Source organism: Cherax quadricarinatus, chromosome 62 (assembly GCF_038502225.1).
Source record: "Cherax quadricarinatus isolate ZL_2023a chromosome 62, ASM3850222v1, whole genome shotgun sequence".
NCBI classification, from domain to species: Eukaryota; Metazoa; Arthropoda; class Malacostraca; order Decapoda; family Parastacidae; genus Cherax; species Cherax quadricarinatus.
In genome coordinates this window covers 2,834,954-2,858,795 of record NC_091353.1, presented here as the reverse complement: position 1 = coordinate 2,858,795, position 23,842 = coordinate 2,834,954, and the positions used below count along the sequence as shown (strand labels likewise).

At 38.6% G+C, this 23,842-nt stretch overlaps 1 protein-coding gene across 3 annotated transcripts; it reads right to left on the bottom strand.

Annotated features, from left to right (window-relative positions):
• Positions 1-2,220: 2,220 nt before the first annotated feature.
• LOC128687298 (MIT domain-containing protein 1-like) lies at positions 2,221-23,524 on the bottom strand. 3 transcript variants are annotated; one of them, XM_070098316.1, is made up of 7 exons: positions 23,440-23,524; positions 21,339-21,482; positions 20,783-20,904; positions 17,258-17,374; positions 13,109-13,206; positions 12,314-12,415; positions 2,221-9,335 (listed from the first exon to the last, which is right to left on the bottom strand). In XM_070098316.1, exons 2-7 carry the CDS (start codon positions 21,472-21,474, stop codon positions 9,185-9,187), a joined length of 726 nt encoding a protein of 241 aa, XP_069954417.1. In that variant the 5' UTR covers positions 21,475-21,482; positions 23,440-23,524; the 3' UTR covers positions 2,221-9,184. The 3 variants fall into 3 exon arrangements, with proteins under 3 accessions (XP_069954417.1, XP_069954419.1, XP_069954418.1); XM_070098317.1 differs by lacking the exon at positions 2,221-9,335 and adding an exon at positions 9,609-9,975; XM_070098318.1 differs by lacking the exon at positions 17,258-17,374.
• Between the last annotated feature and the right edge of the window lie 318 nt (positions 23,525-23,842).

Genomic DNA, 23,842 nt, shown 5'->3' with positions numbered 1-23,842 from the left:
ACAAGATTTATCAATTGGAAATTTTTATGAATATAATAATAATCAGTTAAGCATCTGTTTACTTCATGTTCTACATAAAAATTAGTTAAGTGTTTCCTATAGTCATTCAGATAATAAATTTAAAATAGAGCATTTTTATGTTGTATAAAATTGCTGTTACTACATAAAATAGAAATTGAGCAAAATGTTTCCAAAACTGCATAGTGTTTTAAAACTATATAACAACAGGTATCAAGAATTTTTAACACCAAGTATCACAGACAAATTTTGAGAAAACCCTAACATTAATGGGTTTGTGGTGAGAAGGCATATGACTGCCAACAACTAGAGAGAAATGGACACAAATGTATTTACCTTTATTGAAGATGAATAACAAAAAAAGGCACAATACCGTGACTGGAACAAAACACAAATAACCCGCACATAGAAGAGAGGAGCTTACGACGACGTTTCGGTCCTACTTGGACCATTTACAAAGCCACACGAATGAAAAGGAGAGAAGGAGGGGTATATATATAGGCAGGAGGTGGTAGTGGTAGTAGTAGTATTGGAGGTTTTATTGAAGATAGTTTTGGTACTGGGACCTTGATCAATACAAATACACAAGTATGAGAGGAGACAGGCTATGTATAGGGTTAGAAAATAGTACAGAGGGGCTCTGCATTTCAGCATCCTCTTTTCAGTGACCCGCTATTTCAGTGGTTTTCAATTTAGCCATTGTTCATTTTGTTTGGTGCTTTTTTGCCATTTTCAGCCTGATGCATGCAACAGTTGCATCAGGGAAGGGCATCTGGTGCCCTATTTTAAGGTAGTGTATATACTTATACAGTGGACCCCCGCTTAACGATCACCTCCAAATGCGACCAATTATGTAAGTGTATTTATGTAAGTGCGTTTGTACGTGTATGTTTGGGGGTCTGAAATGGACTAATCTACTTCACAATATTCCTTATGGGAAAAAATTCGGTCAGTACTGGCACCTGAACATACTTCTGGAGTGAAAAAAGTTCGTTAACCGGGGGTCCACTGTATTCATTTTACTTTTCTATCTTTTTTTTTAGGTCTAATGCATTGAGCACTTAATACATGATAGTGTAATGTTATCAGACATTTTATATGCATTCGATAGTGAAAAAATGCGATGTTCTATTTTTCAGTAATTTTTGCTTATTGACAAGGTTTGGGAGCCTAATCACCCAAAAAACAGGGCCCTTCTGTATTTTGTATTATTACATTTATGGGAAAGCACCTAGGGTATTGGAAGGCATTCAGACTTGATTTAAAGAAGGATATTGGTAGTAGTAGTAGTAATAGTATTTGTGATATTAACTGTTTTCATGATCACAGATTGCATCAATCACAAATTTACTCTTACCCCACAAACTGTTGATACATCAAATTAAACAAATAAAGTTTCTTAACTTGTGAACCACACTTTCCTAGAAGGTTAGAAGTTAGTAGTGACATAATGAAATGGTTAACTTTGTGTTTACCTAGCCGAGTTTGTTGAGGATAAGTTCTGTATTAAGGTTTTTTTCCCTCTTAACTTTTGATACACTATTTCACTTTTTTACAACTAATATACTGTTACAGTAATTTTTTAATTCCCCTATGGTACACTTATTTATTTAGGTTTCATATGCAATTACTTATTTATTATTACAAAAACAGAGTTAAGCTTGTGGTGTCCCTTCTTAAGTGTTTAGTCTATAGTCAGCACTGTATGACTCATATAGGTTTAGCACATAATATGGTTACATTATTTTGCTGTTATTTTTGGACTATACTTTGTAACTGGTGTCAGTCTATTCTACTCTTTTTTCCCACAGCAATTGATATGTTATTTCTTGTGTATGATCCTCCAGAATCATGAAATGAAATCCATTCTGTTTTTTCAGCATTTGTCCTCTAACTCTGAGATCAGTTTGGGTAAGATAGTCTGTACTTTTCGAAGTTGTTAGTTTTGACTGCGTGTGGTCTACAGTTACTGCATACTCAAAAATTTGTTGTATTATAATTATTATCATGGGGAGCACTAAACTCGTAGGGATTATTCAGCGCCTGGGGGGGGGATGGAAGGTATTCAGGCTTAATGCAGGGAATTGGAGCACAGATCCAATTCCTTAAATCAAGAGCTTCTCACCAGCAAGAATTTGTTGTAATGATGTAAATGATTCCTTGCTCCAGTTCTTGAAGGCGATTCTCTTTGCTAGTATAGCATATTATTATTACAATCATAACTAAGTTCTAAACATTCATTTTTCCTTTTGGGTCACCCTGACTTGGTGGGATACAGCCAGTTTGTTGAAAGAACCAAGTGGTAAACCTACTAGGGTCATACACCGCTGGTATTATCCTTTGTGTGAACATTGGGTTACAGGTTAAACATAACATCACTTATGGATTCTTCATTGATTAGTTTTGTGAGCAAGATGTTTACAGTGACTCTGGTTCCTTTTCAATAGTCCCTGATTTCATTGTCATATACTTACTGGCATTGCATTCCAGGAGTCACTTTCTTAGCCATTTCTGAAGGTAGGTCAGTTAGAAAAAATGCAGGATCTAAGAGTCGCTTTTAGCAAGCTTCAAGGGTTAGTTTCTCATTCTGATTTGTTTCTCAGCAAATTTTTGTCTTGTCTTTTAATTGATAAATTAGACACATATGCAACACTTGGGTATCTTTACTGAGGAAAGGTTTTGCCACACAGTGGCTTCTTCAGTCCATACAAAGGAGAATGGTGAAGAACAGGAGTAGTTTGAGGTAATCAGTCCCTCAGCCTTGAGTTGATGTAGTCTAACCACTCTTCTGTCCTACCTGAACTCTGTCCGCTCTTCTGTCCTACCTGAACTCTGTCCGCTCTTCTGTCCTACCTGAACTCTGTCCGCTCTTCTGTCCTACCTGAACTCTGTCCGCTCTTCTGTCCTACCTGAACTCTGTCCGCTCTTCTTTCCTACCTGAACTCTGTCCGCTCTTCTTTCCTACCTGAACTCTGTCCGCTCTTCTTTCCTAACTGAACTCTGTCCACTCCTGTCCTACCTGAACTCTGCCCACTCTTCTGTCCTACCTGAACTCTGTCCGCTCTTCTGTCCTACCTGAACTCTGTCCGCTCTTCTGTCCTACCTGAACTCTGTCCGCTCTTCTGTCCTACCTGAACTCTGTCCACTCTTCTGTCCTACCTGAACTCTGCCCACTCTTCTGTCCTACCTGAACTCTGTCCACTCTTCTGTCCTACCTGAACTCTGCCCACTCTTCTGTCCTACCTGAACTCTGCCCGCTCTTCTGTCCTACCTGAACTCTGTCCGCTCTTCTGTCCTACCTGAACTCTGTCCGCTCTTCTGTCCTACCTGAACTCTGCCTGCTCTTCTGTCCTACCTGAACTCTGTCCGCTCTTCTGTCCTACCTGAACTCTGCTCTTCTGTCCTACCTGAACTCTGTCTGCTCTTCTGTCCTACCTGAACTCTGTCCACTCTTCTTTCCTACCTGAAATCTGTCCACTCTTCTGTCCTACCTGAACTCTGCCTGCTCTTCTGTCCTACCTGAACTCTGTCCGCTCTTCTGTCCTACCTGAACTCTGTCCGCTCTTCTGTCCTACCTGAACTCTGCTCTTCTGTCCTAACTGAACTCTGTCCGCTCTTCTGTCCTACCTGAACTCTGTCCACTCTTCTTTCCTACCTGAAATCTGTCCACTCTTCTTTCCTACCTGAACTCTGTCCACTCTTCTTTCCTACCTGAACTCTGTCCACTCTTCTTTCCTACCTGAACTCTGTCCGCTCTTCTGTCCTACCTGAACTCTGTCCGCTCTTCTGTCCTACCTGAACTCTGTCCACTCTTCTGTCCTACCTGAACTCTGTCCACTCTTCTTTCCTACCTGAACTCTGTCCACTCTTCTTTCCTACCTGAACTCTGTCCACTCTTCTTTCCTACCTGAACTCTGTCCACTCTTCTTTCCTACCTGAACTCTGTCTTACTGGTGGTGGTATTTGAAGGACACTGGAAGTGGATTAGGGTTTATGTTATGACTATCATATTGAAGTATGTTCTACTATCATGTGGTCTATAGTTGTGGAAATATAATTGCCAGCTTTTTTGAGTGATGATCTTAGTGGCTATAGTGAAGCTTTATGGCACCTTCCCTTTAAATCTGGTTCCCAATAGATCAGTTTAATAGTCTGGTAATGCATGAGATATCCCTTGCTCTTTCTGTGTATGACATAAGTATTGATAGTGTCATCCTTGCTGCATGTGTTTTTGTGTTCATAACTTACTTCTTGTGGATAAGTCTTGTGGTGCCTCCCCTCCCCACGTAGTGAACCTTGTTGCACTGCCCACAGGGAAGAATGGTATATACTGTTTCTTTACAGGTGAGGTCACCAATTGAAAATGTGACAATAGTGGTAACTTAAATGTTACATTAGGCACAAACTCATGTGCTTATGTAAGTACATCACTGCAAGGTAACATAGAAATTTTTGGTTACCTTTGTCAGTTGATGGATTGTGTAAAATGATTTGAGCTTTGCATCTGCAATCTTGGATAAAATGAAAGGAAAAGTAAAGATGAATTAATGTTACAGGAACACTCTAACAAGAACTCTCGGTTAGATACTTCAAGCTTTCAGAAAGAATCTTATGACCACCAAGTATTTGGTCACAGGATTCTTAATGAGGGCTCTACATATCTCTAACTCTGAGTTTCTGGAAAGATGTCCTACAATCAACTGACATTTCCTCAACATCACTTTCCCTCTTTATTTTATACAGGATTGCAGATGCAAAGCTCAAACGATTCTAGACAATCTATTGGTAGCCAAAGATAACCAAAAATTTCTGGTGTTATCTTGCAGTGATGCAGCTATACACAACACATAGCAGATGAACAAGGAGGCTTTAGGAAAGACAGGGGGTGTGTAGACCAAGTGCTTACAATGACACATATAGGCGAACAGTATTTAGATAAGGCTAAAGAGGTTTTTGTGGCATTTATGGATCTGGAAAAGGCATATGACAGGGTGGATAGGGGGGCAATGTGGCAGGTGTATGGTATAGGAGGTAGGTTACTGAAAGCAGTGAAGAGTTTTTATGAGGATAGTGAGGCTCAGGTCAGAGTATGTAGGAGAGGAGGAGATTATTTCCCAGTAAAAGTAGGCCTTAGACAAGGATGTGTGATGTCACCGTGGTTGTTCAATATATTTATAGATGGGGTTGTAAGAGAAGTGAATGCGAGGGTCTTGGCAAGAGGTGTGGAGTTAAAAGATAAAGAATCAAACAAAGTGGGAGTTGTCACAGTTGCTCTTTGCTGATGACACTGTGCTTTTGGGAGATTCTGAAGAGAAGTTGCAGAGGTTGGTGGATGACTTTGGTAAGGTATGTAAAGGAAGAAAATTAAAAGTGAATATAGGAAAGTTTTTTTTTTTTTAACAAGTCGGCCATCTCCCACCAAGGCAAGGTGACCCAAAAAGAAAGAAAATCCCCAAAAAGAAAATATTTTCATCATCATTCAACACTTTCGCCTCACTCACACATAATCACTGTTTTTGCAGAGGTGCTCAGAACACAACAGTTTAGAAGCATATACGTATAAAGATACACAACATATCCCTCCAAACTGCTAATATCCCGAACCCCTCCTTTAGAGTGCAGGCATTGTACTTCCCATTTCCAGGACTCAAGTCCGACTATATAAAAATAACCGGTTTCCCTGAATCCCTTCGCTAAATAAGATTAGGTGACAAAAGATTGGATATCAGATTGGAGGGAGAGAGTATGAAGGAGGTGAATGTATTCAGATATTTAGGAGTGGACGTGTCAGCAGATGGGTCTATGAAGGATGAGGTGAATCACAGAAATGATGAGGTAAAAAGGGTGAGTGGTGCACTTAGGAGTCTATGGAGACAAAGAACTTTGCTCCCACAGACAAAGTAAGGATTGTATGAAAGTATAGTTGTACCAACACTCTTGTATGGGTGTAAAGCATGGGTAATGAATGTTGCAACGAGTAGGAGGCTGGAGGCAGTGGAAATGTCATGTATATAATGCAGAGAATTCGTAGTTTGGAAATTAGGAGAAGGTGTGTGATTACCAAAACTATTATTCAGAGGGCTGAGGAGGGGTTGTTGAGGTGGTTCGGACATGTAGAGAGAATGGAACTAAACAGAATGACTTTGAGAGTGCATAAATCTGTAGTGGAGGGATGGTGGGGTAGGGGTCAGCCAAGGAAGGGTTGGAGGGAGTAAAGGAGGTTTTGTGTGTGAGTGGCTTGGACTTCCAGCAAGCATGCTTGAGCGTATTTGATAGGAGTGAATGGAGACAAATGGTTTTTAATACTTGACGTGCTGTTGGAGTGTGAGCATTATTATTATAATCAGAAAGAAGCGCTATGGAGTGTGAGCAAAGTAACATTTATCGAGGGATTCAGGGAAACTGGCAGGCTGGACTTGTGTCCTGGAAATGGGAAGTACAGTGTCTGCACTCTCTGAAGGAAGGGGTGTTAATGTTGCAATTTTATAACCGTAGTGTAAAGCACCCCTCTGGCAAGACAGTGATGGAGTGAATGATGATGAAAGTTTTTCTTTTTTGGGCCACCCTGCCTTGGTGGGAATCAGCCGATGTGTTAATAATAAAAAAAAAAAAAACTCCAGTTATTGTTACCTCTAAAGAAACAGAAGTATACACCACCACCTGTGGGCAATGCAATAAGGTTTCTCTGAGGAAAATTGGAAGACTTGTTTGTGAGAACTGATGTATGGAATGCTTACAGCAGGACTGACACTAGCAACACTTGTATTATGCACAAAAACACTGAGGAACATCTCAGGCATTGGCAAGAGGCTAAGCTGATCTACTGGGAACCAGATTTAACATATTGGAGATGCCTTGAAAGTTCACTTATCATTGTTAAGAATGCTGATAGTTATATTATTTCCACAATCTTAGCCCATATATTAGAACACACTTCTGCTAGACTGTCATTTGATAGTCATGCTTTGTATAGCCCTTGTGGTTTAGCGCTTCTTTTTGATTATAATAATTGATACAGTCATAAGATGAACCCTTCTCCACTTCCAGAATCCTTCACTGGCTACTAGTTATACTGCCACACCATTACAATCTTCACCCTCTATGTAGCCTGTCTAATCTGATACTCATATATTGGAAGTGAAGGTCCCAGGACTGAAATTTCTTCAATAAAAGTGTCCTATGTGAATACATGTACCTTTCCCATTATTCAGATTACTAACATAAGATTCTGATTCAGCTTTCATTATATTACTAGTAATTTATACAAATATTTTAGAAAACCAAATAGATGAATGAGACTCTTGTGTAACACTTAGGCACCTTTATTGTGAAAATGTTTTACCAACCAATGGCTTTATCAGTTCAGTACAGAGAAAAATTCTGAAAAATGTGAAAGGGAAATTTAAAGTAATCTCTCTCAGCCTGATGATGATGTGTTCAATCTACCAGCCTAAATAAAGTACAGTATATGCATGGAGATGGGGCTTGTATATTGAAGACAGTTGAAGAGAAGCAGTTGGAGGTGGCATCACAGATGGCCAGGGTCCACTGGTAGAAATTGATCATGCTAATAGGTTGGACAAGCTTTCATGTTGAAGAAAAATTCACTACCAAGATTCCAAGATGATGTGTCAGAAATGGTTTAGAATATTGACAAGTTGTTCAGCTTTCTAAAGTATTTATATAACAATACTTGTCTGACACAGCAATATCTTAGTACAAGAGAATTCTTCTACAACTCCAAAGCTTTTGCCTAACTTATTGGCATAACCTACTTCAACTAGCTGCTGTATAGCCCTTGTGGCTTAGCGCTTCTTTTTGATTATAATAATAAAAATACTTCAACTAGCAGACTGATGCCACCTCCAACTGTTTCACCTCGCCTGTCTCCAGTGCATGTTGTGCATGTTCTACTTTTATCAAGGATGACGGACTGAATACACCTCTAGGGTTGATTACTTCAAACCTCTTCTTCATAATTTCTACCATTTTTCTCTAAGTATTTGGACTGATAAAGCCACTGGCTGGAGAAAAATTTCCACAATAACACTACCCAAGTGTTGCAAAAGCATCTCAGCCAGTACCTTGTACTTTACAAATGCTATTGTACATATTTTTGGATGTACCATTTTAGTATAACAGTTTTACATGAATGGTATACAATACTGACATGTTGAAGAATTAGCCGTGTGTGCAACATCTGGATATCTTTACTCGTAGATGTTTTGCCATCCAGTGGCTTTATCAGTATAAATTCAAGGACATAACTGGAAGAACTATATACAAGGCTGAGAGACTGATGACCTCGTCTTTTGTATGTAGCTCTTCCCATTTATGTCTTTGAATTTGTATTGTATGATGCCAATGGATGGCAAAATATCTACAAATTTGTTATCAAAACTAAGCACTAAACCCAAAGGAGTCATATCTCTAAAATAAAGGCATCTAGATGTTACACATGCGTCTAATTCTTCATCTTCAATATAACAATAAAATTTTATTATCAAATTTATTTTCTACCAGGGCAGACTGACTTAAATTACAATTAGTTTTTTAACACACTGGTTGTCTCCCACCAAGGCAGGTGACTTAAAAAACAAAATCTTTTTTACATTTAGTAATTTACACAGGAGAAGAGGTTACTAGCCCCTTTCTCATGGCATTTTTGTCACCTCTTATGACATGCATGGTTTACGGAGGAAGAATTCTTCTCTTCCCCAAAGAATAAAAATCCCTATACCATCATTAATTTCTTAGCTGTTCCTTTATAATTAAATATTATCACAAGAAATACCCTGGTACATCATAAGCACAGTTCACAGTTTTTTACACCTTTATATATACAGTGGACCCCCGCTTAACGATCACCTCCAAATGCGACCAATTATGTAAGTGTATTTATGTAAGTGCGTTTGTACGTGTATGTTTGGTGGTCTGAAATGGACTAATCTACTTCACAATATTCCTTATGGGAACAAATTCGGTCAGTACTGGCACCTGAACATACTTCTGGAGTGAAAAAAGTTCGTTAACCGGGGGTCCACTGTATTATAGTTACTACAGACTATAGGTAAAAATGAATTAAAAAATTCTTATCAGTATAAAATAATGAACAAGGGAATAAGTGGCTCGGTGCTCCATCCAGTAACAGCAGTACTCTTAATGTTCATTTTACCGATGTCTGGTGAAATATATCTACAGTTGTTTGATGACATTCACGGAAGTGGTAATCTGACCAGCCCAAGGAAAAGCGACCCTCGGCCTTTCTGAAATAGTCTAAGCCTCTGCCTATCTTGATGATCCAACCATTGTCAAACCTATGGAGTCAGAAATGTATTATTTATGGCTGTATTGAAAAGAAAAATGTATAAAAGTAAAGAAGATCCAAGAAAAAAAAAAAAAGACATATCAGTGTGATCACAAGGTACACAGTATTACTGGCACATGTATATACTTAATTCAGTGATACCTTATATAAAGTTTCACTCACAACTTTGCTTTATCAAATGAAGTACAGTGGACCCCCGGTTAACGAACTTTTTTCATTCCAGTAGTATGTTCAGGTGCCAGTACTGACCGAATTTTTTCCCATAAGGAATATTGTGAAGTAGATTAGTCCATTTCAGACCCCCAAACATACACGTACAAACGCACTTACATAAATACACTTACATAATTGGTCGCATTCGGAGGTAATCGTTATGCGGGGGTCCACTGTATATAGCACAATGATAATAAAAATTACCACTTTTGAAAGGTAAGATGTTGAATAATCTGGGTGGCCCCAGATTATTCAACATCTTACCAAAAGATATTAGAAACACTGCTGGAAGAATTGTAGAAGTCTTCAAGAGGAAACTGGATAAGTAACTTCACCAGGTGCCAGATCATCCAAGTTGTGATGGATATGTGGGGCTGTCAGGCAGCAACAGCCTGGCTGACCAGACTAGCCAGGCTCTGGAAGTGGACTCTTGGAACTCATCAAAGGTAAATAAAGGTATGTTGAATGCCAATTAACAAACTGCTGGATAACTGATGACCTACTGTAGGTTTTAGTACAACATATTTGCAATCATGAAAAATACATTTTTTCATAATGGGCTCTGAGGTGGCAAATGGTTTCCACTTGCTGTTTCAGGTCATAACTGCAGCTGTGAGCTATGAGGCAGTGAGCTGTGAGCTGTGGGCAGTCCCAGCTGGGACTGCCCACAATTACCAATCATTGGCAAAGGGAAAATACTGAATTGGAGAGCGAGGGAGCTGTGAGAAATTAGTTCTGGTCTGAATGAGGTATATTATGACATTCCAGGTGGACACATTGGAGCCCAGACTGCAGTAAACAAGCATACAGCAGGATACACAATAGGTAAACAGAAAAAAATAACCTTGAGAATTTATATTCACTCAGGCAAGGTAAAGGAAAGAATTACTGGAAAGAGTCAGGAGCATAACAAATGACTACAGCATAACTTCAGTACAAACTTCTACCAAAAGTAGCTATTGTGTAATGAAATAAAAATAAAATATATAGAAAAGAGCAAAGAGAGGAGAGAGAGAGAAAAGAGCAAAGAGAGGAGAGAAAAGAGCAAAGAGAGGAGAGAAAAGAGCAAAGAGAGGAGAGAGAGAGAGAGAAAAGAGGAGAGAGAGAGAGAAAAGAGCAAAGAGAGGAGAGAGAGAGAGAGAAAAAAGAGCAAAGAGAGGAGAGAGAGAGAGAAAAGAGCAAAGAGAGGAGAGAGAGAGAGAGAGAGAAAAGAGCAAAGAGAGGAGAGAGAGAGAGAGAGAGAAAAGAGCAAAGAGAGGAGAGAGAGAGAAAAAAGAGCAAAGAGAGGAGAGAGAGAGAGAAAAGAGCAAAGAGAGGAGAGAGAGAGAAAAGAGCAAGTTCTCCCAGAGTAACAGCACTGTATGACTGTAGTGGGTTTAGCACTTAGTTCTGACTGTAATAATAATAATTTCCAGAGAGGTTATATGTATTCATCAAGTGAGAACTCAAGATAATGAGATACTAAATGACTCCTACAGAGTGCTAACTCTGTAGGAGTCATTTAGTATCTGGGGAATGAGAGGTAATCTGTTTGATCCAAGGATACGGAAGGCAGTTCTCATTCCCCTGGATCAAGAGCCCTCACCAACATCAAGGCATACTACTGAAGGGAAGACATATACTAGATTGAAAAAATCAAATATAAACTACCACAACAGGCAAACAAATTTGAGCAGTTAAACAGCACTAACTTGTAAACTAATCCAAAATCATCTTTAATGTTAATGGCTTGTCCAGTGTTTTATATTCTCAAATTTCAACCTTAAAATGGAAACCAAAGAAATACAGATGAAAATCTGCTGATTGTTTGGAGATTTATTAACCTTAGCTCATTTCAAGTTTTTCAATATTTGCAACACAACCAGACTTGGTTAACTGCCTGGTGACCCTAGTGACTCTTGTTAATAGTGACCTACACCTGTCGCCAGACTTGGTTTACTGCCTGGTGACTTGTTAATAGTGACCTACACAACCACACCTATCATAACCTGTAGCAGCCATTAATGCCATATTCTTCAAGAAAGGTCAAGTACACAAAGTCTGGAATGTGATACATCAGAGAATTTAAAAGTTTGGCTTGGTACATCAACACTGATATAATCTTCACTGATTTGTACTATAATATTTTGTCTAATTATTATTTGAATTTATCCCTTAGATTTTCACACACAGTTAGTTGGGATGGATCATAAGTTCTGAAGACCAGCTTCATTTGAACTTTCAGTGTATAAATTAGCTCTTAAAGCAAATATGTTTACCAAATGGGGTTGTAAATTTTATGAAAAAGAAAACACTGGTAATTAGCTAAGTCACTGATAAGCAAATTATTTATTTTTTTATTTTTATTATCACACCGGCCGATTCCCACCAAGGCAGGGTGGCCCGAAAAAGAAAAACTTTCACCATCATTCACTCCATCACTGTCTTGCCAGAAGGGTGCTTTACACTACAGTTTTTAAACTGCAACATTAACACATAATTAATAAAAATATATATTTCTATAATAGGTAAAAAATGATAAACAATGTTTAAATTCTACAAATGTACTATAATGTTATCTTCTGTCACTTGGGTCAATCTTAAGAGGTAATTTACTTGGCAGCAATGACACCAAAGAACAATATTCAAACCTGGTTTAACTAATTCCATCACAACTACAACATTTACTCTACTGAGGCTCCATCTCTGTGCAGTATGTCCAGCATGGGTATAGTGCTTGTCATTTTGTTAACAATAATAACTACTGAGACTCACCTGATCTCTCTGTCATGGATTGTGTCAGAATACTCAATGGTTAGTGTCACGTTGTGCTTCTTGAGTGAGTGTTGAATTTCCTCCAGTCGACTGTGTTGTGTTCTGTTGATACAGTTACATTACATGTGTTGTTTAATGTATAAACAATTTACACTTATTATATGGTGAAATATGTATAGGAAAAAAGTCATTAATTTTAACTTAAATATCTGGAATCCTTACTTTTGGAAAAAAATGGATCAATGTAGGGTGAAATATAGAAGAGAGCAATGCAAGACATTAAAGCTACTGCATCTCTAGAAAGAATTATGAAAGACAAGAATTATCAAGAATATGAAGAAAATGTTTCTTGTCTTAATGAAGAAGTAATGAGAGAAATCTAAATTTCAAGAAACTAAAGCTAAATAAATGTATTTAGTAATGACAGTAACAAGAGTAAAGTCCCCAACACAACTAGTAATAACAGTAGCAATAGTCCTTAACATAACTAATAAGAATAGTAAGGAGTCCCTAACATAACTAGTAATAATAGTAAGGAGTCCCTGACATAACTAGTAGCAATAGTAAAGAGTCCCTAACATAACATAGTAAAGAGTCCCTAACATAACTAGTAGCAATAGTAAGGAGTCCCTAGCCATCTAGTAGCAATAGTAAGAGAGTCCCTAACATAACTAGTAGCAATAGTAAGGAGTCCCTAGCCATCTAGTAGCAATAGTAAGGAGTCCTAAACCAACTAGTAGCAATAGTAAGGAGTCCCTAGCCTAACTAGTAATGCTTCAGCCAAAATTATTGTACCTGTGATCTCCGGGGTCGCGTGTTGTTTGGAGGACAATAAGCTTCAGACATTCAGCTTTATGGACCAGTAATTCACAAAACTGGAGGAAATTATATATCTGAAACAGCAGAATAATGCTTGTACACTTAAGATTTTCATAACAATGAACCTATGTACATTGATAACCCTGAAAAACTATACTAATAGAAGAACATTTTTCCCACAACATTTTGTGAAAGGAATGCAAGGAAACCAGTTAGCTGGACTTGAACCCTGAAGGTGGGAATAGAGCTGTATGACCCTTGTGGGTTGAGGGCTTAGTTATGATTATAATAATAATGGAGGTGGGAAGCACAGTGCCTGCACTCTAAAGGAGGGGTGGGGATATCTGCTGTTTGGAAGAACATCTGAACTGTCGTATCTGTACGCCTCTCGCAAGACAGCAATAGTGTGAATGATGACAGAAGTGTTTCTTTTTCAGGTCACCGTCTTGGTGCAAGATGGCCAGTGTGAAAAAAAAATGCACCTACTAATGTGATATGTGTAGCATATTTCATGAAGTGCTAAACCAAGTTGGTCATGATATGAACTAGAGATGATTTAGTCCTCCATGTGGTCATCACTGCCCAGTTTCTGACCACTCAGGTTGTTGGTGACTGCCTTTATGCTGCAGTTCCTGTTAACTCTTCTCAGAAAGTTTCATAATCCACAGTGCTAGTCAAAGATCCTACTCTCCCATTTTTTAGCATGGATTCACGAGAGGTCGTTCCTGCCTGACAAACTTACTGACGTTCTTCAATAGAACATTTGAGGCAGTTGACAGTGATAAGGAATATGATATTGTTTATTTGGATTTTAGTAAAGCCTTCGACAGAGTACCTCACAAGAGACTCTTAAGAAAAGTGGCAGCTCATGGTATAGGAGGTAAAGTTCTAGCATGGATTGAGGCATGGCTTACCAATAGAAAGCAGAGAGTTACCATTAATGGAGTGAAATCTGAATGGGGATTAGTCACTAGTGGCGTTCCACAAGGATCAGTTTTAGGCCCTCTCTTGTTCATAATTTACATTAATGACCTTGATGAAGGGATTACTAGTGACATGAGTAAGTTTGCTGATGATACAAAGATAGGCCGTATAATTCACTCTGAGGAGGATATCAATGAACTCCAGGACGATTTGAACAAATTAATGTCTTGGTCTGAGAAATGGCAGATGAAGTTTAATGTGGATAAGTGTAAGGTACTTGCCCTTGGTAATGAAAATAACCCTCGAAGCTATAATCTAGGTGAAGTAGAGCTTGGTCATACAGAATGTGAAAAAGACTTGGGAGTCATGGTAAGCAGAAATCTAAAGCCAAGACAGCAGTGCCTCAGTGTGCGCAACAAGGCCAACAGATTACTTGGATTTATCTCAAGAAGTATAAGTAACAGAAGTCCAAAAGTTATTTTGCAGCTCTATACATCACTAGTGAGGCCTCATTTGGATTATGCTGCTCAGTTTTGGTCCCCTTACTACAGGATGGACATAGACTCATTAGAGAACATACAGAGAAGAATGACTAAAATGATTTACTGTGTAAGGAACCTCCCGTATGAAGATAGACTTAAAGCCTTAAATCTCCACTCTCTGGAGAGGCGTAGAATGAGGGGAGATATCATTGAAGTGTATAAGTGGATGACGGGCATAAACAAGGGAGACATTAATAAAGTACTGAGGGTGTCGAACCAGGTAAGAACCAGGAATAATGGATTTAAGTTGGATAAATTTAGATTTAGAAAGGACATAGGTAAGTACTGGTTTTCTAACAGAGTTGTAGATGCGTGGAACAGTCTTCCCAGTGGACTGATAGAGGTTAGGACCTTGGGTAGCTTTAAGAAGAGACTGGACAAATATATGAGTGGGAGGGGCTGGGTTTGATTGGTGTCAAGGGGTACGGGAGTTATTTCTTGAGTAGCTTTAGGTAGATGTCGTTTTGATAAGGACCTGCCTCGTATGGGCCAGTAGGCCTTCTGCAGTGTTCCTACATTCTTATGTTCTTATGTTCTTATATTTCCTTATTCATAATTGGTGACATTAGTATACGAGAATTTATAATTGGTGACATTAGTGTAGGATAATTTATAATTGGTGACATTAGTGTTTTGGATAATGAGCACATCACTTGGTTTGTCAAATTAAGGGCTTACGGTTGTGGCCACTAAGTGGATAAGCAACCATAAAGACAACCTCACCCATGTACATATTGTGCCTCTCTGTCCTAGCTTCTCCCCTTTTCCCCTCCCACACACATACTTGCTAATACACCTCTCATGCCCCACAGATGAATCTCCCATCAGCTGCTGTAAGATTCATCCATAAAAACTTGCATTTGTGGTCACAGTGGTGGCCTGTGCTAACCTCCCTATGGTGAATCTTATTGTAGCCAGCTGGTCCAGTGCCTTACACAGTTTTATGACTCACTTGCCATGGGTTCAACCCCGACCCATTCCATGGTTTGCATATTTTCTTGACATGAAGGAAAACGAAACAAAATAAAATGTAAGAAATTTAAAATAATAAGTACGTTCAGTATAACAGGTAATGTGTATGGCAGAACTGCTAACAGAACTGATAAAGTCCACAGTGGATATAATGCCATAAACTTCATCCTGTCTCATTTCAAATGAACAAGGTGGAGTTAGGAAGAGACTGAATTGTGTGGATCAAGTGGATGTATTATGGCATGTAAGTGAATAGTACTAAGAGAGAAGAGGAGTTTGTTACATTTACGATTTGGAATAAGCAGGAGACAGTGTGGATGAGGGAGTGATGCCACAGTGGATATAATGCCATAAACTGCATACTGTCTCATTTCAAATGAACAAGGAGGATTTAAGAAGAGACCGAATTGTGTGGCTCAAGTGGATGTATTATGGCATGTAAGTGAACAGTACTAAAATAAGAGAGAAAAGGAGTTTTTTGCATTTGCGATTTGGAATAAGCAGGAGACAGTGTGGATAAGGGAGTGATGTGGCTGGAGTTCATGCTGTATGAAATGGTGGCAAGTTATAGTTAAAGTATGGTGCCGGCACTCTGAAGGAGGGGTGTTAATGTTGCAGTTTTATAACTGGAATGTAAGCACACCTCTGGCAAGATGGTGATGGAGTGAATGATGATGAAAGTTTTTCTTTTACGGGCCACCCTACCTTGGTGGGAAACAGCCGTTGTTAAAAAAAAAAAAATATTATAGTTAAAGCTGTACAATGTTGGTATATGGTTAGGTATAACCAGGAGAAAGAAGAGCAAGAGACCATTTTCAGTTAAGAATAGATGGAGGAAGATCAGGAGAAAACACTGCATTACTATTCTCTCTTTCAAAAAGAAATAAGAAATGGCTGGAATAATGTTAAAGAAAAGGTAGTATGTGTAACAAAAAAGACATTCACCATCACTCATTTCCTAAAAATTGTTTTTTTGTTTTTTCAACATACCGGCCATCTCCCCCCGAGGCGGAGTAACCCAGAAAAGAAGAAAACTATGAAGTTTATCTTCTTTTCACATTTAGTAATTTATGCAGGAGAAGGGGTTACTAGCCCCTTGCTCCTGGCATTTTTGTCGCCTCTTATGACACGCATGGCTTACGGGGAAAGGATTCCCAAATAAATATGTGGTAACTACAGGTAGGCAGAACACTAAGGTTATTACAGCCTTTATTTATGACAACTCACCCACAGTGAGCTTTATCTAGAACTGGCTAAAGCCACACTGTGGAGCTAATCTTTCGTTGTCTAAACTTACATTAGCTGCAAAGTTTACACTATTGATGTACACTTCAGCAGATATGCTCAGCACTGTGTTCGCCAAGAAATCCTTCTCTGTGAATGAATTTCAAATACTGGTGAATGTGTTTCCTCTTGTTTTGATCATGGCTGGTGTGTTAAAAATAGAACTGAGAACAGATGCCTTCAAACAACATTATAAAATAAATGCTTTCCCTTCTAGAAGTCTCTGTAATTACCTCCTGTCGCCTGTGTCTACCCAGGCTTAGTAATTACCACCTGTCACCTGTGTCTACCCAGGCTTAGTAATTACCACCTGTCACCTGTGTCTACCCAGGCTTAGTAATTACCACCTGTCACCTGTGTCTACCCAGGCTTAGTAATTACACAACAAAATTTCTCTTTTTACCTGATGAGTGGAGCGTATATAAGCATCCTCCACTGTGGCAGATGAGAGGGTTTTGTCAATGAGTGGTTCAAAGATGGTCTTGTAGCTATAACCAGTTGCCCCAGCATCTATCTGGATCTACAAGAGTCAACTGAGAAAATTAATGCTATATTTATTGTAATCAATATACTACAGTTAGAAACAGAAACATCACAAACTAATGTTACAGAATTTCTGCCCATTTCAAAAGCCATATTCAACAAACCACGGGATGAGTGGCTTACACACTGGCCTGGAGTTTTACCACTCATGGGTTCAAACGCCTCTCATTCTGCGGTTTGCTTGCGAAAGTGTTATTACGAATTCGTGAGCCATAGTCAAATTTTTTTTAACCCTTTGACTGTTCTGGTCGTATATATACGCCTTATGAGCCAATGTGTTTGACGTATATACTCAAAAATTCTAGCGGCTTCAAATGAAGCAGGAGAAAGCTGGTAGGCCCACATGTGAGAGAATGAGTCTGTGTGGTCAGTGTGCACAGTATAAAAAAAAATTCTGCAGCACGCAGTGCAAAATGAGAAAAAAAAAAACTCCGACTGTATTTTTGGATTAAAACACCGACTTTGGGTGCATTTTTGTATAGTATTTATTGTTGTATTCTTTTTCCTTGGTCTCATTTGATAGAATGGAAAACATATTATAGAAATAGAAGTGATTGTGATTGGTTTTACTATGAAAAGGATCTTGAAATGAAGCTCAAAGTGGCAGAAATGTTCGATTTTTGCCGATGTTCAAGAGTAAACAAATGACGTCATTGTCCAATAAATGTCCAACTAGCCATTCTAATACGCAGTCATGAATGGGTTGACATTATTTATACAATTATTACAATATTGCAGTAGTCTGCATAACAGTAAATCTTCTAATTTTTGTGTGAATAACAATTCAAAATAGAAGGCAAGAGTATTATAACGGGCCTGCAGACGTGACTGATGAACAGAGAAAATGTTATTTTAGTGCCAGGAATGTCTGCATTGTTCATTCTGGACCCTATTTTGAAATTGACATATTTTTTAATTTGCATGAAATTGGCCAAATTGCCAATTTCTGACCACTTTATTGGGTAGTTGAAATTGATAAATGGGCAGTTTCTTGTACTCAGTCGACAGAACAAATGGAGTTCTAAAGAAATAGCTATGAGTTTGGTGGACTGGAACAATGAAATTGGCCGAAAATAGGGCTCAAACTGGGTGAAATTGCTGATGCGTAAATGTCGCCGAGGTCGCTAACTTCGCGAGAGCATAATTCCGTAAGTTTTCCATCAAATTTCATACTTTTGGTGTCATTATCATCGGGAAAAGATTCTCAATCATTTCATAAGAAAAAATCATTTTAATTTTTTCAAATATTTTGCGACACCAGGAGACACATCAGGATTTGGGGTTACAACAGTCAAAGGATTAATATATTGTCTCCATGTCTACTAGAGTATCTCCACCTCGTTTTTTAGATACAAACATATGCTTCCTTCTCTCTTTCTAAAACTTATTATTAGTTGTATTCTCAGAAAAACAGGTTGACAATAACTAAGCCATTCTTAAATTTATAATATTTCAATAAGGTTTTAAGTGTACCAACACTATTATATGGGTGTGAGAGAAGGGTTCTGATGCTGGAGGCAGCAGAGATGTCAAGTTTAAGAGAAATGTGTCATGTGAATATCACACAGAGAATTCAGAGTGCAGAAATTAAAAGGCATTGTGGGGTTACCAAGGGCATAATTCAGAGCAGAGGATGGGTTTCTGAGGTGGTTAGAACATGCAGGGAGGATAAACAGGAATAGGTTAGCAAAGAGGGTGTATAAATCTGAGATGAGAGGTTGAATTGGGAGAGGTCATCCTGGAAATGGTTGGAGGGAGGTGGTACAAGGGGCTTTGAGTTTAAGGGGCTTCAGCATCCAGCAGGCTTGTGTGAGCATGTTGAACAGGAGTGAAGGCACTTGGTTTCTAATAGACATGCTGTTGAAGTGTGAGCAAAGTAACTTTTATGAAGAGATTGAAAGAAACTGGTTAGCCAGACTTGAGTACTGGAGATGGTAAAGGTAATGCCTGCACTCTGAAGGAAGAGTGGGGAGGTTGCACTCAGAGAGTAATCTGATTGTGATGTAGATACACTTATGGAAAGATGACAATTGAATGAATGCTAGTGAATATGTTTTCTTCTTTGGGTCAGCTAACCTTGGCAGGAAACAGCCACTGAGTTAAAATAAATATTTAGCACCTCCCTCCCTCTCTCTCTATCCTTTCACTCCAATCACAGTCAAGTGGATAAACAAAGACAATTAAAAAAATTTTCTAGGTAGTAGGTTGGTAAACAGCAACCGACCAGGGAGGTACTACCGTCCTGCCAAGTGAGTGTACAACGATAGCCTGTAATTGTTTTACATGATGGTAGGATTGCTGGTGTCTTTTGTCTGTCTCATAAACATGCAAGATTTCAGGTATGTCTTGCTACTTCTACTTGCATTTAGGTCACACTACACATACATGTACAAGCACATATATACACACACACCCCTCTGGGTTTTCTTCTATTTTCTTTCTAGTTCTTGTTCTTGTTTATTTCCTCTTACCTCCATGGGGAAGTGGAACAGAATTCTTCCTCCGTAAGCCATGCGTGTTGTAAGAGGCGACTAAAATGCCGGGAGCAAGGGGCTAGTAACCCCTTCTCCTGTATATATTACTAAATTTAAAAAGAGAAACTTTAGTTTTTTTTCTTTTGGGCCACCCCGCCTCGGTGGGATACGGCTGGTATGTTGAAAGAAAGAATTAAAAAAATTTATATCCTTCCTCTTTTTTTTCAACAGTTACTCAACCTTATAATATCTTTAAAAGTGGTATAAATACTGAGAAAGCCTGATTGATTCTAATAAATAAGAAGGGAAGGAAGCAGTGTGTATTTTCCTTAACCTATATTCATAACCCTTAAAATGGAGTGTACAGTATTTATTAATGCAGTAATTCATGCGAACTCAATATAAAACTTATGGCTAATGCTTTCAACACAATGACCATGTCCCACCATGGTAGAGTGAAACAATACAACAATGAAATACATTACCTGAAGGGTAACATCACTAATTTTGTGCATGCACATGCACACAGGTGCACACATACACATGCATACATCTAGCATAACTAGAAACAGGAATCAATATTAGTACATATAATAATGTTGAATTTGTGCACCTCTGCAAAGACAGTGATTATGTGTGAATGATGGTGAAAGTGTTTCTTTTTTGGGTCACCCTGCCTCGGTGGGAGACCGCCAGCATGTTAAGGGTCACCCTGCCTCAGTGGGAGACCACCAGCGTGTTACAAAAAATACTCTGTGAGCTAGTTTCTAAGTCAATTAGAATCTTACTTTATAAACTATAAAATGAGCTAATCTTAATCTGTCTTATTAGTTTCTCTTAACTTAAAAAAACAAAGTACATACAATAAGATGTACAATTCTCTGATATAGAAACAATGCGTCACATCGCACCTGTGTGTGAGTACGTGCCAGTGTGCGTTGCTTGGCTGCTGCTTCCTTCATGGCCTCGGCTCGGGACAGGTACTCCTCTGTCTTTTTCCGGAAATGACTTCGTTTACTCTCATCTTGTACCTCTGAAAACATTGACCATTACTGCATTATGACATCAAACTATGAGGTATATATGACAAATAAGCCATAAAATTATGGCAAAAACAATTCAGCATTAACCTGCAATTTGGAAAGGAAATGTTATGTGGCATTTCTGGTATATATTCAATAATGAGAATTGATCAAAAATTTTAAAAAGTTATACAGCAAGTTCTTTAAATAACAAGGACGTGCTAAATCATTAGGGGTCATATAGTGCCTGGGAATGGCAGGTATTCAGATTTGATCCAAAAAAGGGAGATTAAGTCCAGTTCCTTAGATCAAGAGCCCCTCACTAACATCAAGGGATCTACCTCCCCAGAGAGCCATACAACAATTAATACACTATACTGTACTTCATAAAGCTATCACAGCTACATTAAACAGTTTTAAGATTAGACCTTTGAAAATGGTATACCTTTAGCTGCTTGTAGCAGTAAACGTATTCCTTGCTCATAACATGCCAGGGCCTCAGAAAATTTCTTCTCATTATCAAGCTGCACTGCCCTGGTCAAAACTTGAACAGCTGCTGCTTCATGTCCAATTCCAGACATTCCCTAAACTGAAATACAGAACATAATTTGATGAGACATCTTATCGAGTATGGTGTAGTGGTTATTCAATAAAATTATTTAATAAATATTTATTGTTTTCTCCTCAACTGTTAAGTATGGCACCGTATATGTCAGTAAGGAATCGTTCAAGACTCTGTACACCATGTATGTCAGGCCTATACTGGAGTATGCAGCACCAGTTTGAAACCCCACACCTGGTCAAGCATGTCAAGAAATTAGAGAAAGTGCAAAGGTTTGCAACAAGTCTGGTTCTAGAGCTAAGGGAAATGTCCTACAAAGAAAGGTTAAGGGAAATTGGCCTGATGAAACTGGAGGACAAGAGGGTTAGGGGAGACATGGTAACGACATACAAAATACTGAGAGGAATAGGTAAGGTGGACAGAGACAGGATGTTCCAGAGATGGGACACAGAAACAAGGTATCACAATTGGAAGCTGAAGACTCAGATGAGTCAAAAGGATGTTATAGAGTTGTCAGGAAATGGAATAGTCTGACATGTGAGGTAGTGGAGGCAGGAACCATACATAGTTTTGATAAGGTACGATAAATTATTATTATTATTATTATCAAGGGGGAGCGCTAAATCCGTAGGATTATACAGCGCCTGGGGGGGATGTGGAAAGCATTCAGGCTTAATTCAGGGAACCGGAGCACAGATCCAATTCCTTAAATCAAGAGCCCTCACCAACATCAAGGAACCTTCCCTGAGGGGAAGGTACGATAAAGCTCCTGAAGCAGGGAGAGAGAGGACCTAGGAGCAACCAGTGAAGAGGTGGGGCCAGGAGATGAGTTTCGACCCCTGCAACCACAATTAGGTGAGTACACTTAATGGCTTAAGGATCAGTCACCCCCCTCCCCCCACTATGCTTCGCACTTAATGTCTCGCTCAGGTTTACAGTATCAATTTTCTCTTTTCAGTCTTAAAAAGGCTAAACTGATGTTATTATTGCATTCACCATTTACTGACCTGGGTGACTCTTTTTATAGTAAATAATACCTATGCAAACCAAAATGACTTTCACTACTTTTATTATGCTAATTCAGAGTTATATCACTGTATATACTGTAAACCTCTCTCACCAATGTCAGAATTTTATAAAAATTAATCTTGTTATTTAAGTACTGAACTATTCATATAATTGCACAGTTATATAACTTTTTTATTGTGTTCTAATTAAGAAAACCTCACCTAATCTTACTCTAGTGTTTTTTCTTCTAACAAGGTAGAGTAACCCACAAAAAGAGTAAGCACTCTCAACATTATACATTGAATCACTGTCCTGAGGCCTGGTCACAGACCGGGCCGCGGGGGCGTTGACCCCCGGAACTCTCTCCAGGTCTCCAGGTAAACTCCTGGCAGAAGCATATTGATATCACACTTCAGACAGTTCTCAAAAATGTGACATTCCTATCCATCCTTCAGAGTGCAGACACTGTACTTAACACTTCAAGGACTCCAACTTTTCCCTAATTCATATTATTATTATTATAATCAAGGGGGAAGCGCTAAACTCGGAGGATTATACAGCACCTGGGGGGGATGTGGAAGGCATTCAGGCTTAATTCGGGGAACTGGAGCACAGATCCAATTCCCTAAATCAAGAACCCCTCACCAACATCAAGGAACCTTCCTTGAAGGGACTCCAATTCATAATGAAGAAAAAATGGTTAAGACTGTGACAATAATTTTTACAGTGGTAGAGTGGTGAGCCAGCGGAAGGCCTCAGTCAGGTAACCAAAAACTCCAGCTGTGGGTCATCATATAACTAAGACCAGCGTCAGGAAACACTTATCATGTTTCCTGACAAACTTAACCTAACCTAACCTTAGCTCATGGACTTAAAGGTTTAGTCTTCAAGGACAAAATTGACCTTAAATAAGGGCGCCATACTGTCCTTATTCCCCCCATGATACAAGTGAGGTGTGATGAGGTGGGAATATCACCTGAGAATGTAGTAAAATAAGAACACAGCCTCCACAACCTCTTCCTTCACTTTAATGTTTACATTCACAAACTTTCTCTACTTCCAGTTTGTACAACCCACAAATTATCTTTTATTTACATCAATATTTGACTAAAATATTTACTTATTTTTACATTTACTCTTAGAACCATGCTATGTAAATAATTTTAAAGTGGCGAGAAAGAGTTTACACATAGTAAAAAAAACTTAAATAACAAAGAAATAACAAATTTTGTATAATACTGAATAATTTAGTAGATTTCTTTAATTCCGCATTACAAAACTCTAAATATAATCAGCAACATTTAAAAAAAATCTCCAAAATTAGAGCATATTTTAGTACTTATTAATAAAAGTGAGGTTATAAGTAATATTATATATAA

Coding starts and splice junctions, on each gene's coding strand:
- LOC128687298 (XM_070098316.1), bottom strand. CDS start 21,474: ATGTCTGGAATTGGACATGAAGCAGCAGCTGTTCAAGTTTTGACCAGG. Junction 17,375..20,782: donor TGGCACGTACTCACACACAG/GTGCGATGTGAC, acceptor TGACTCTTGTAG/ATCCAGATAGATGCTGGGGC. Junction 12,416..13,108: donor CGCGACCCCGGAGATCACAG/GTACAATAATTT, acceptor CTGTATCAACAG/AACACAACACAGTCGACTGG.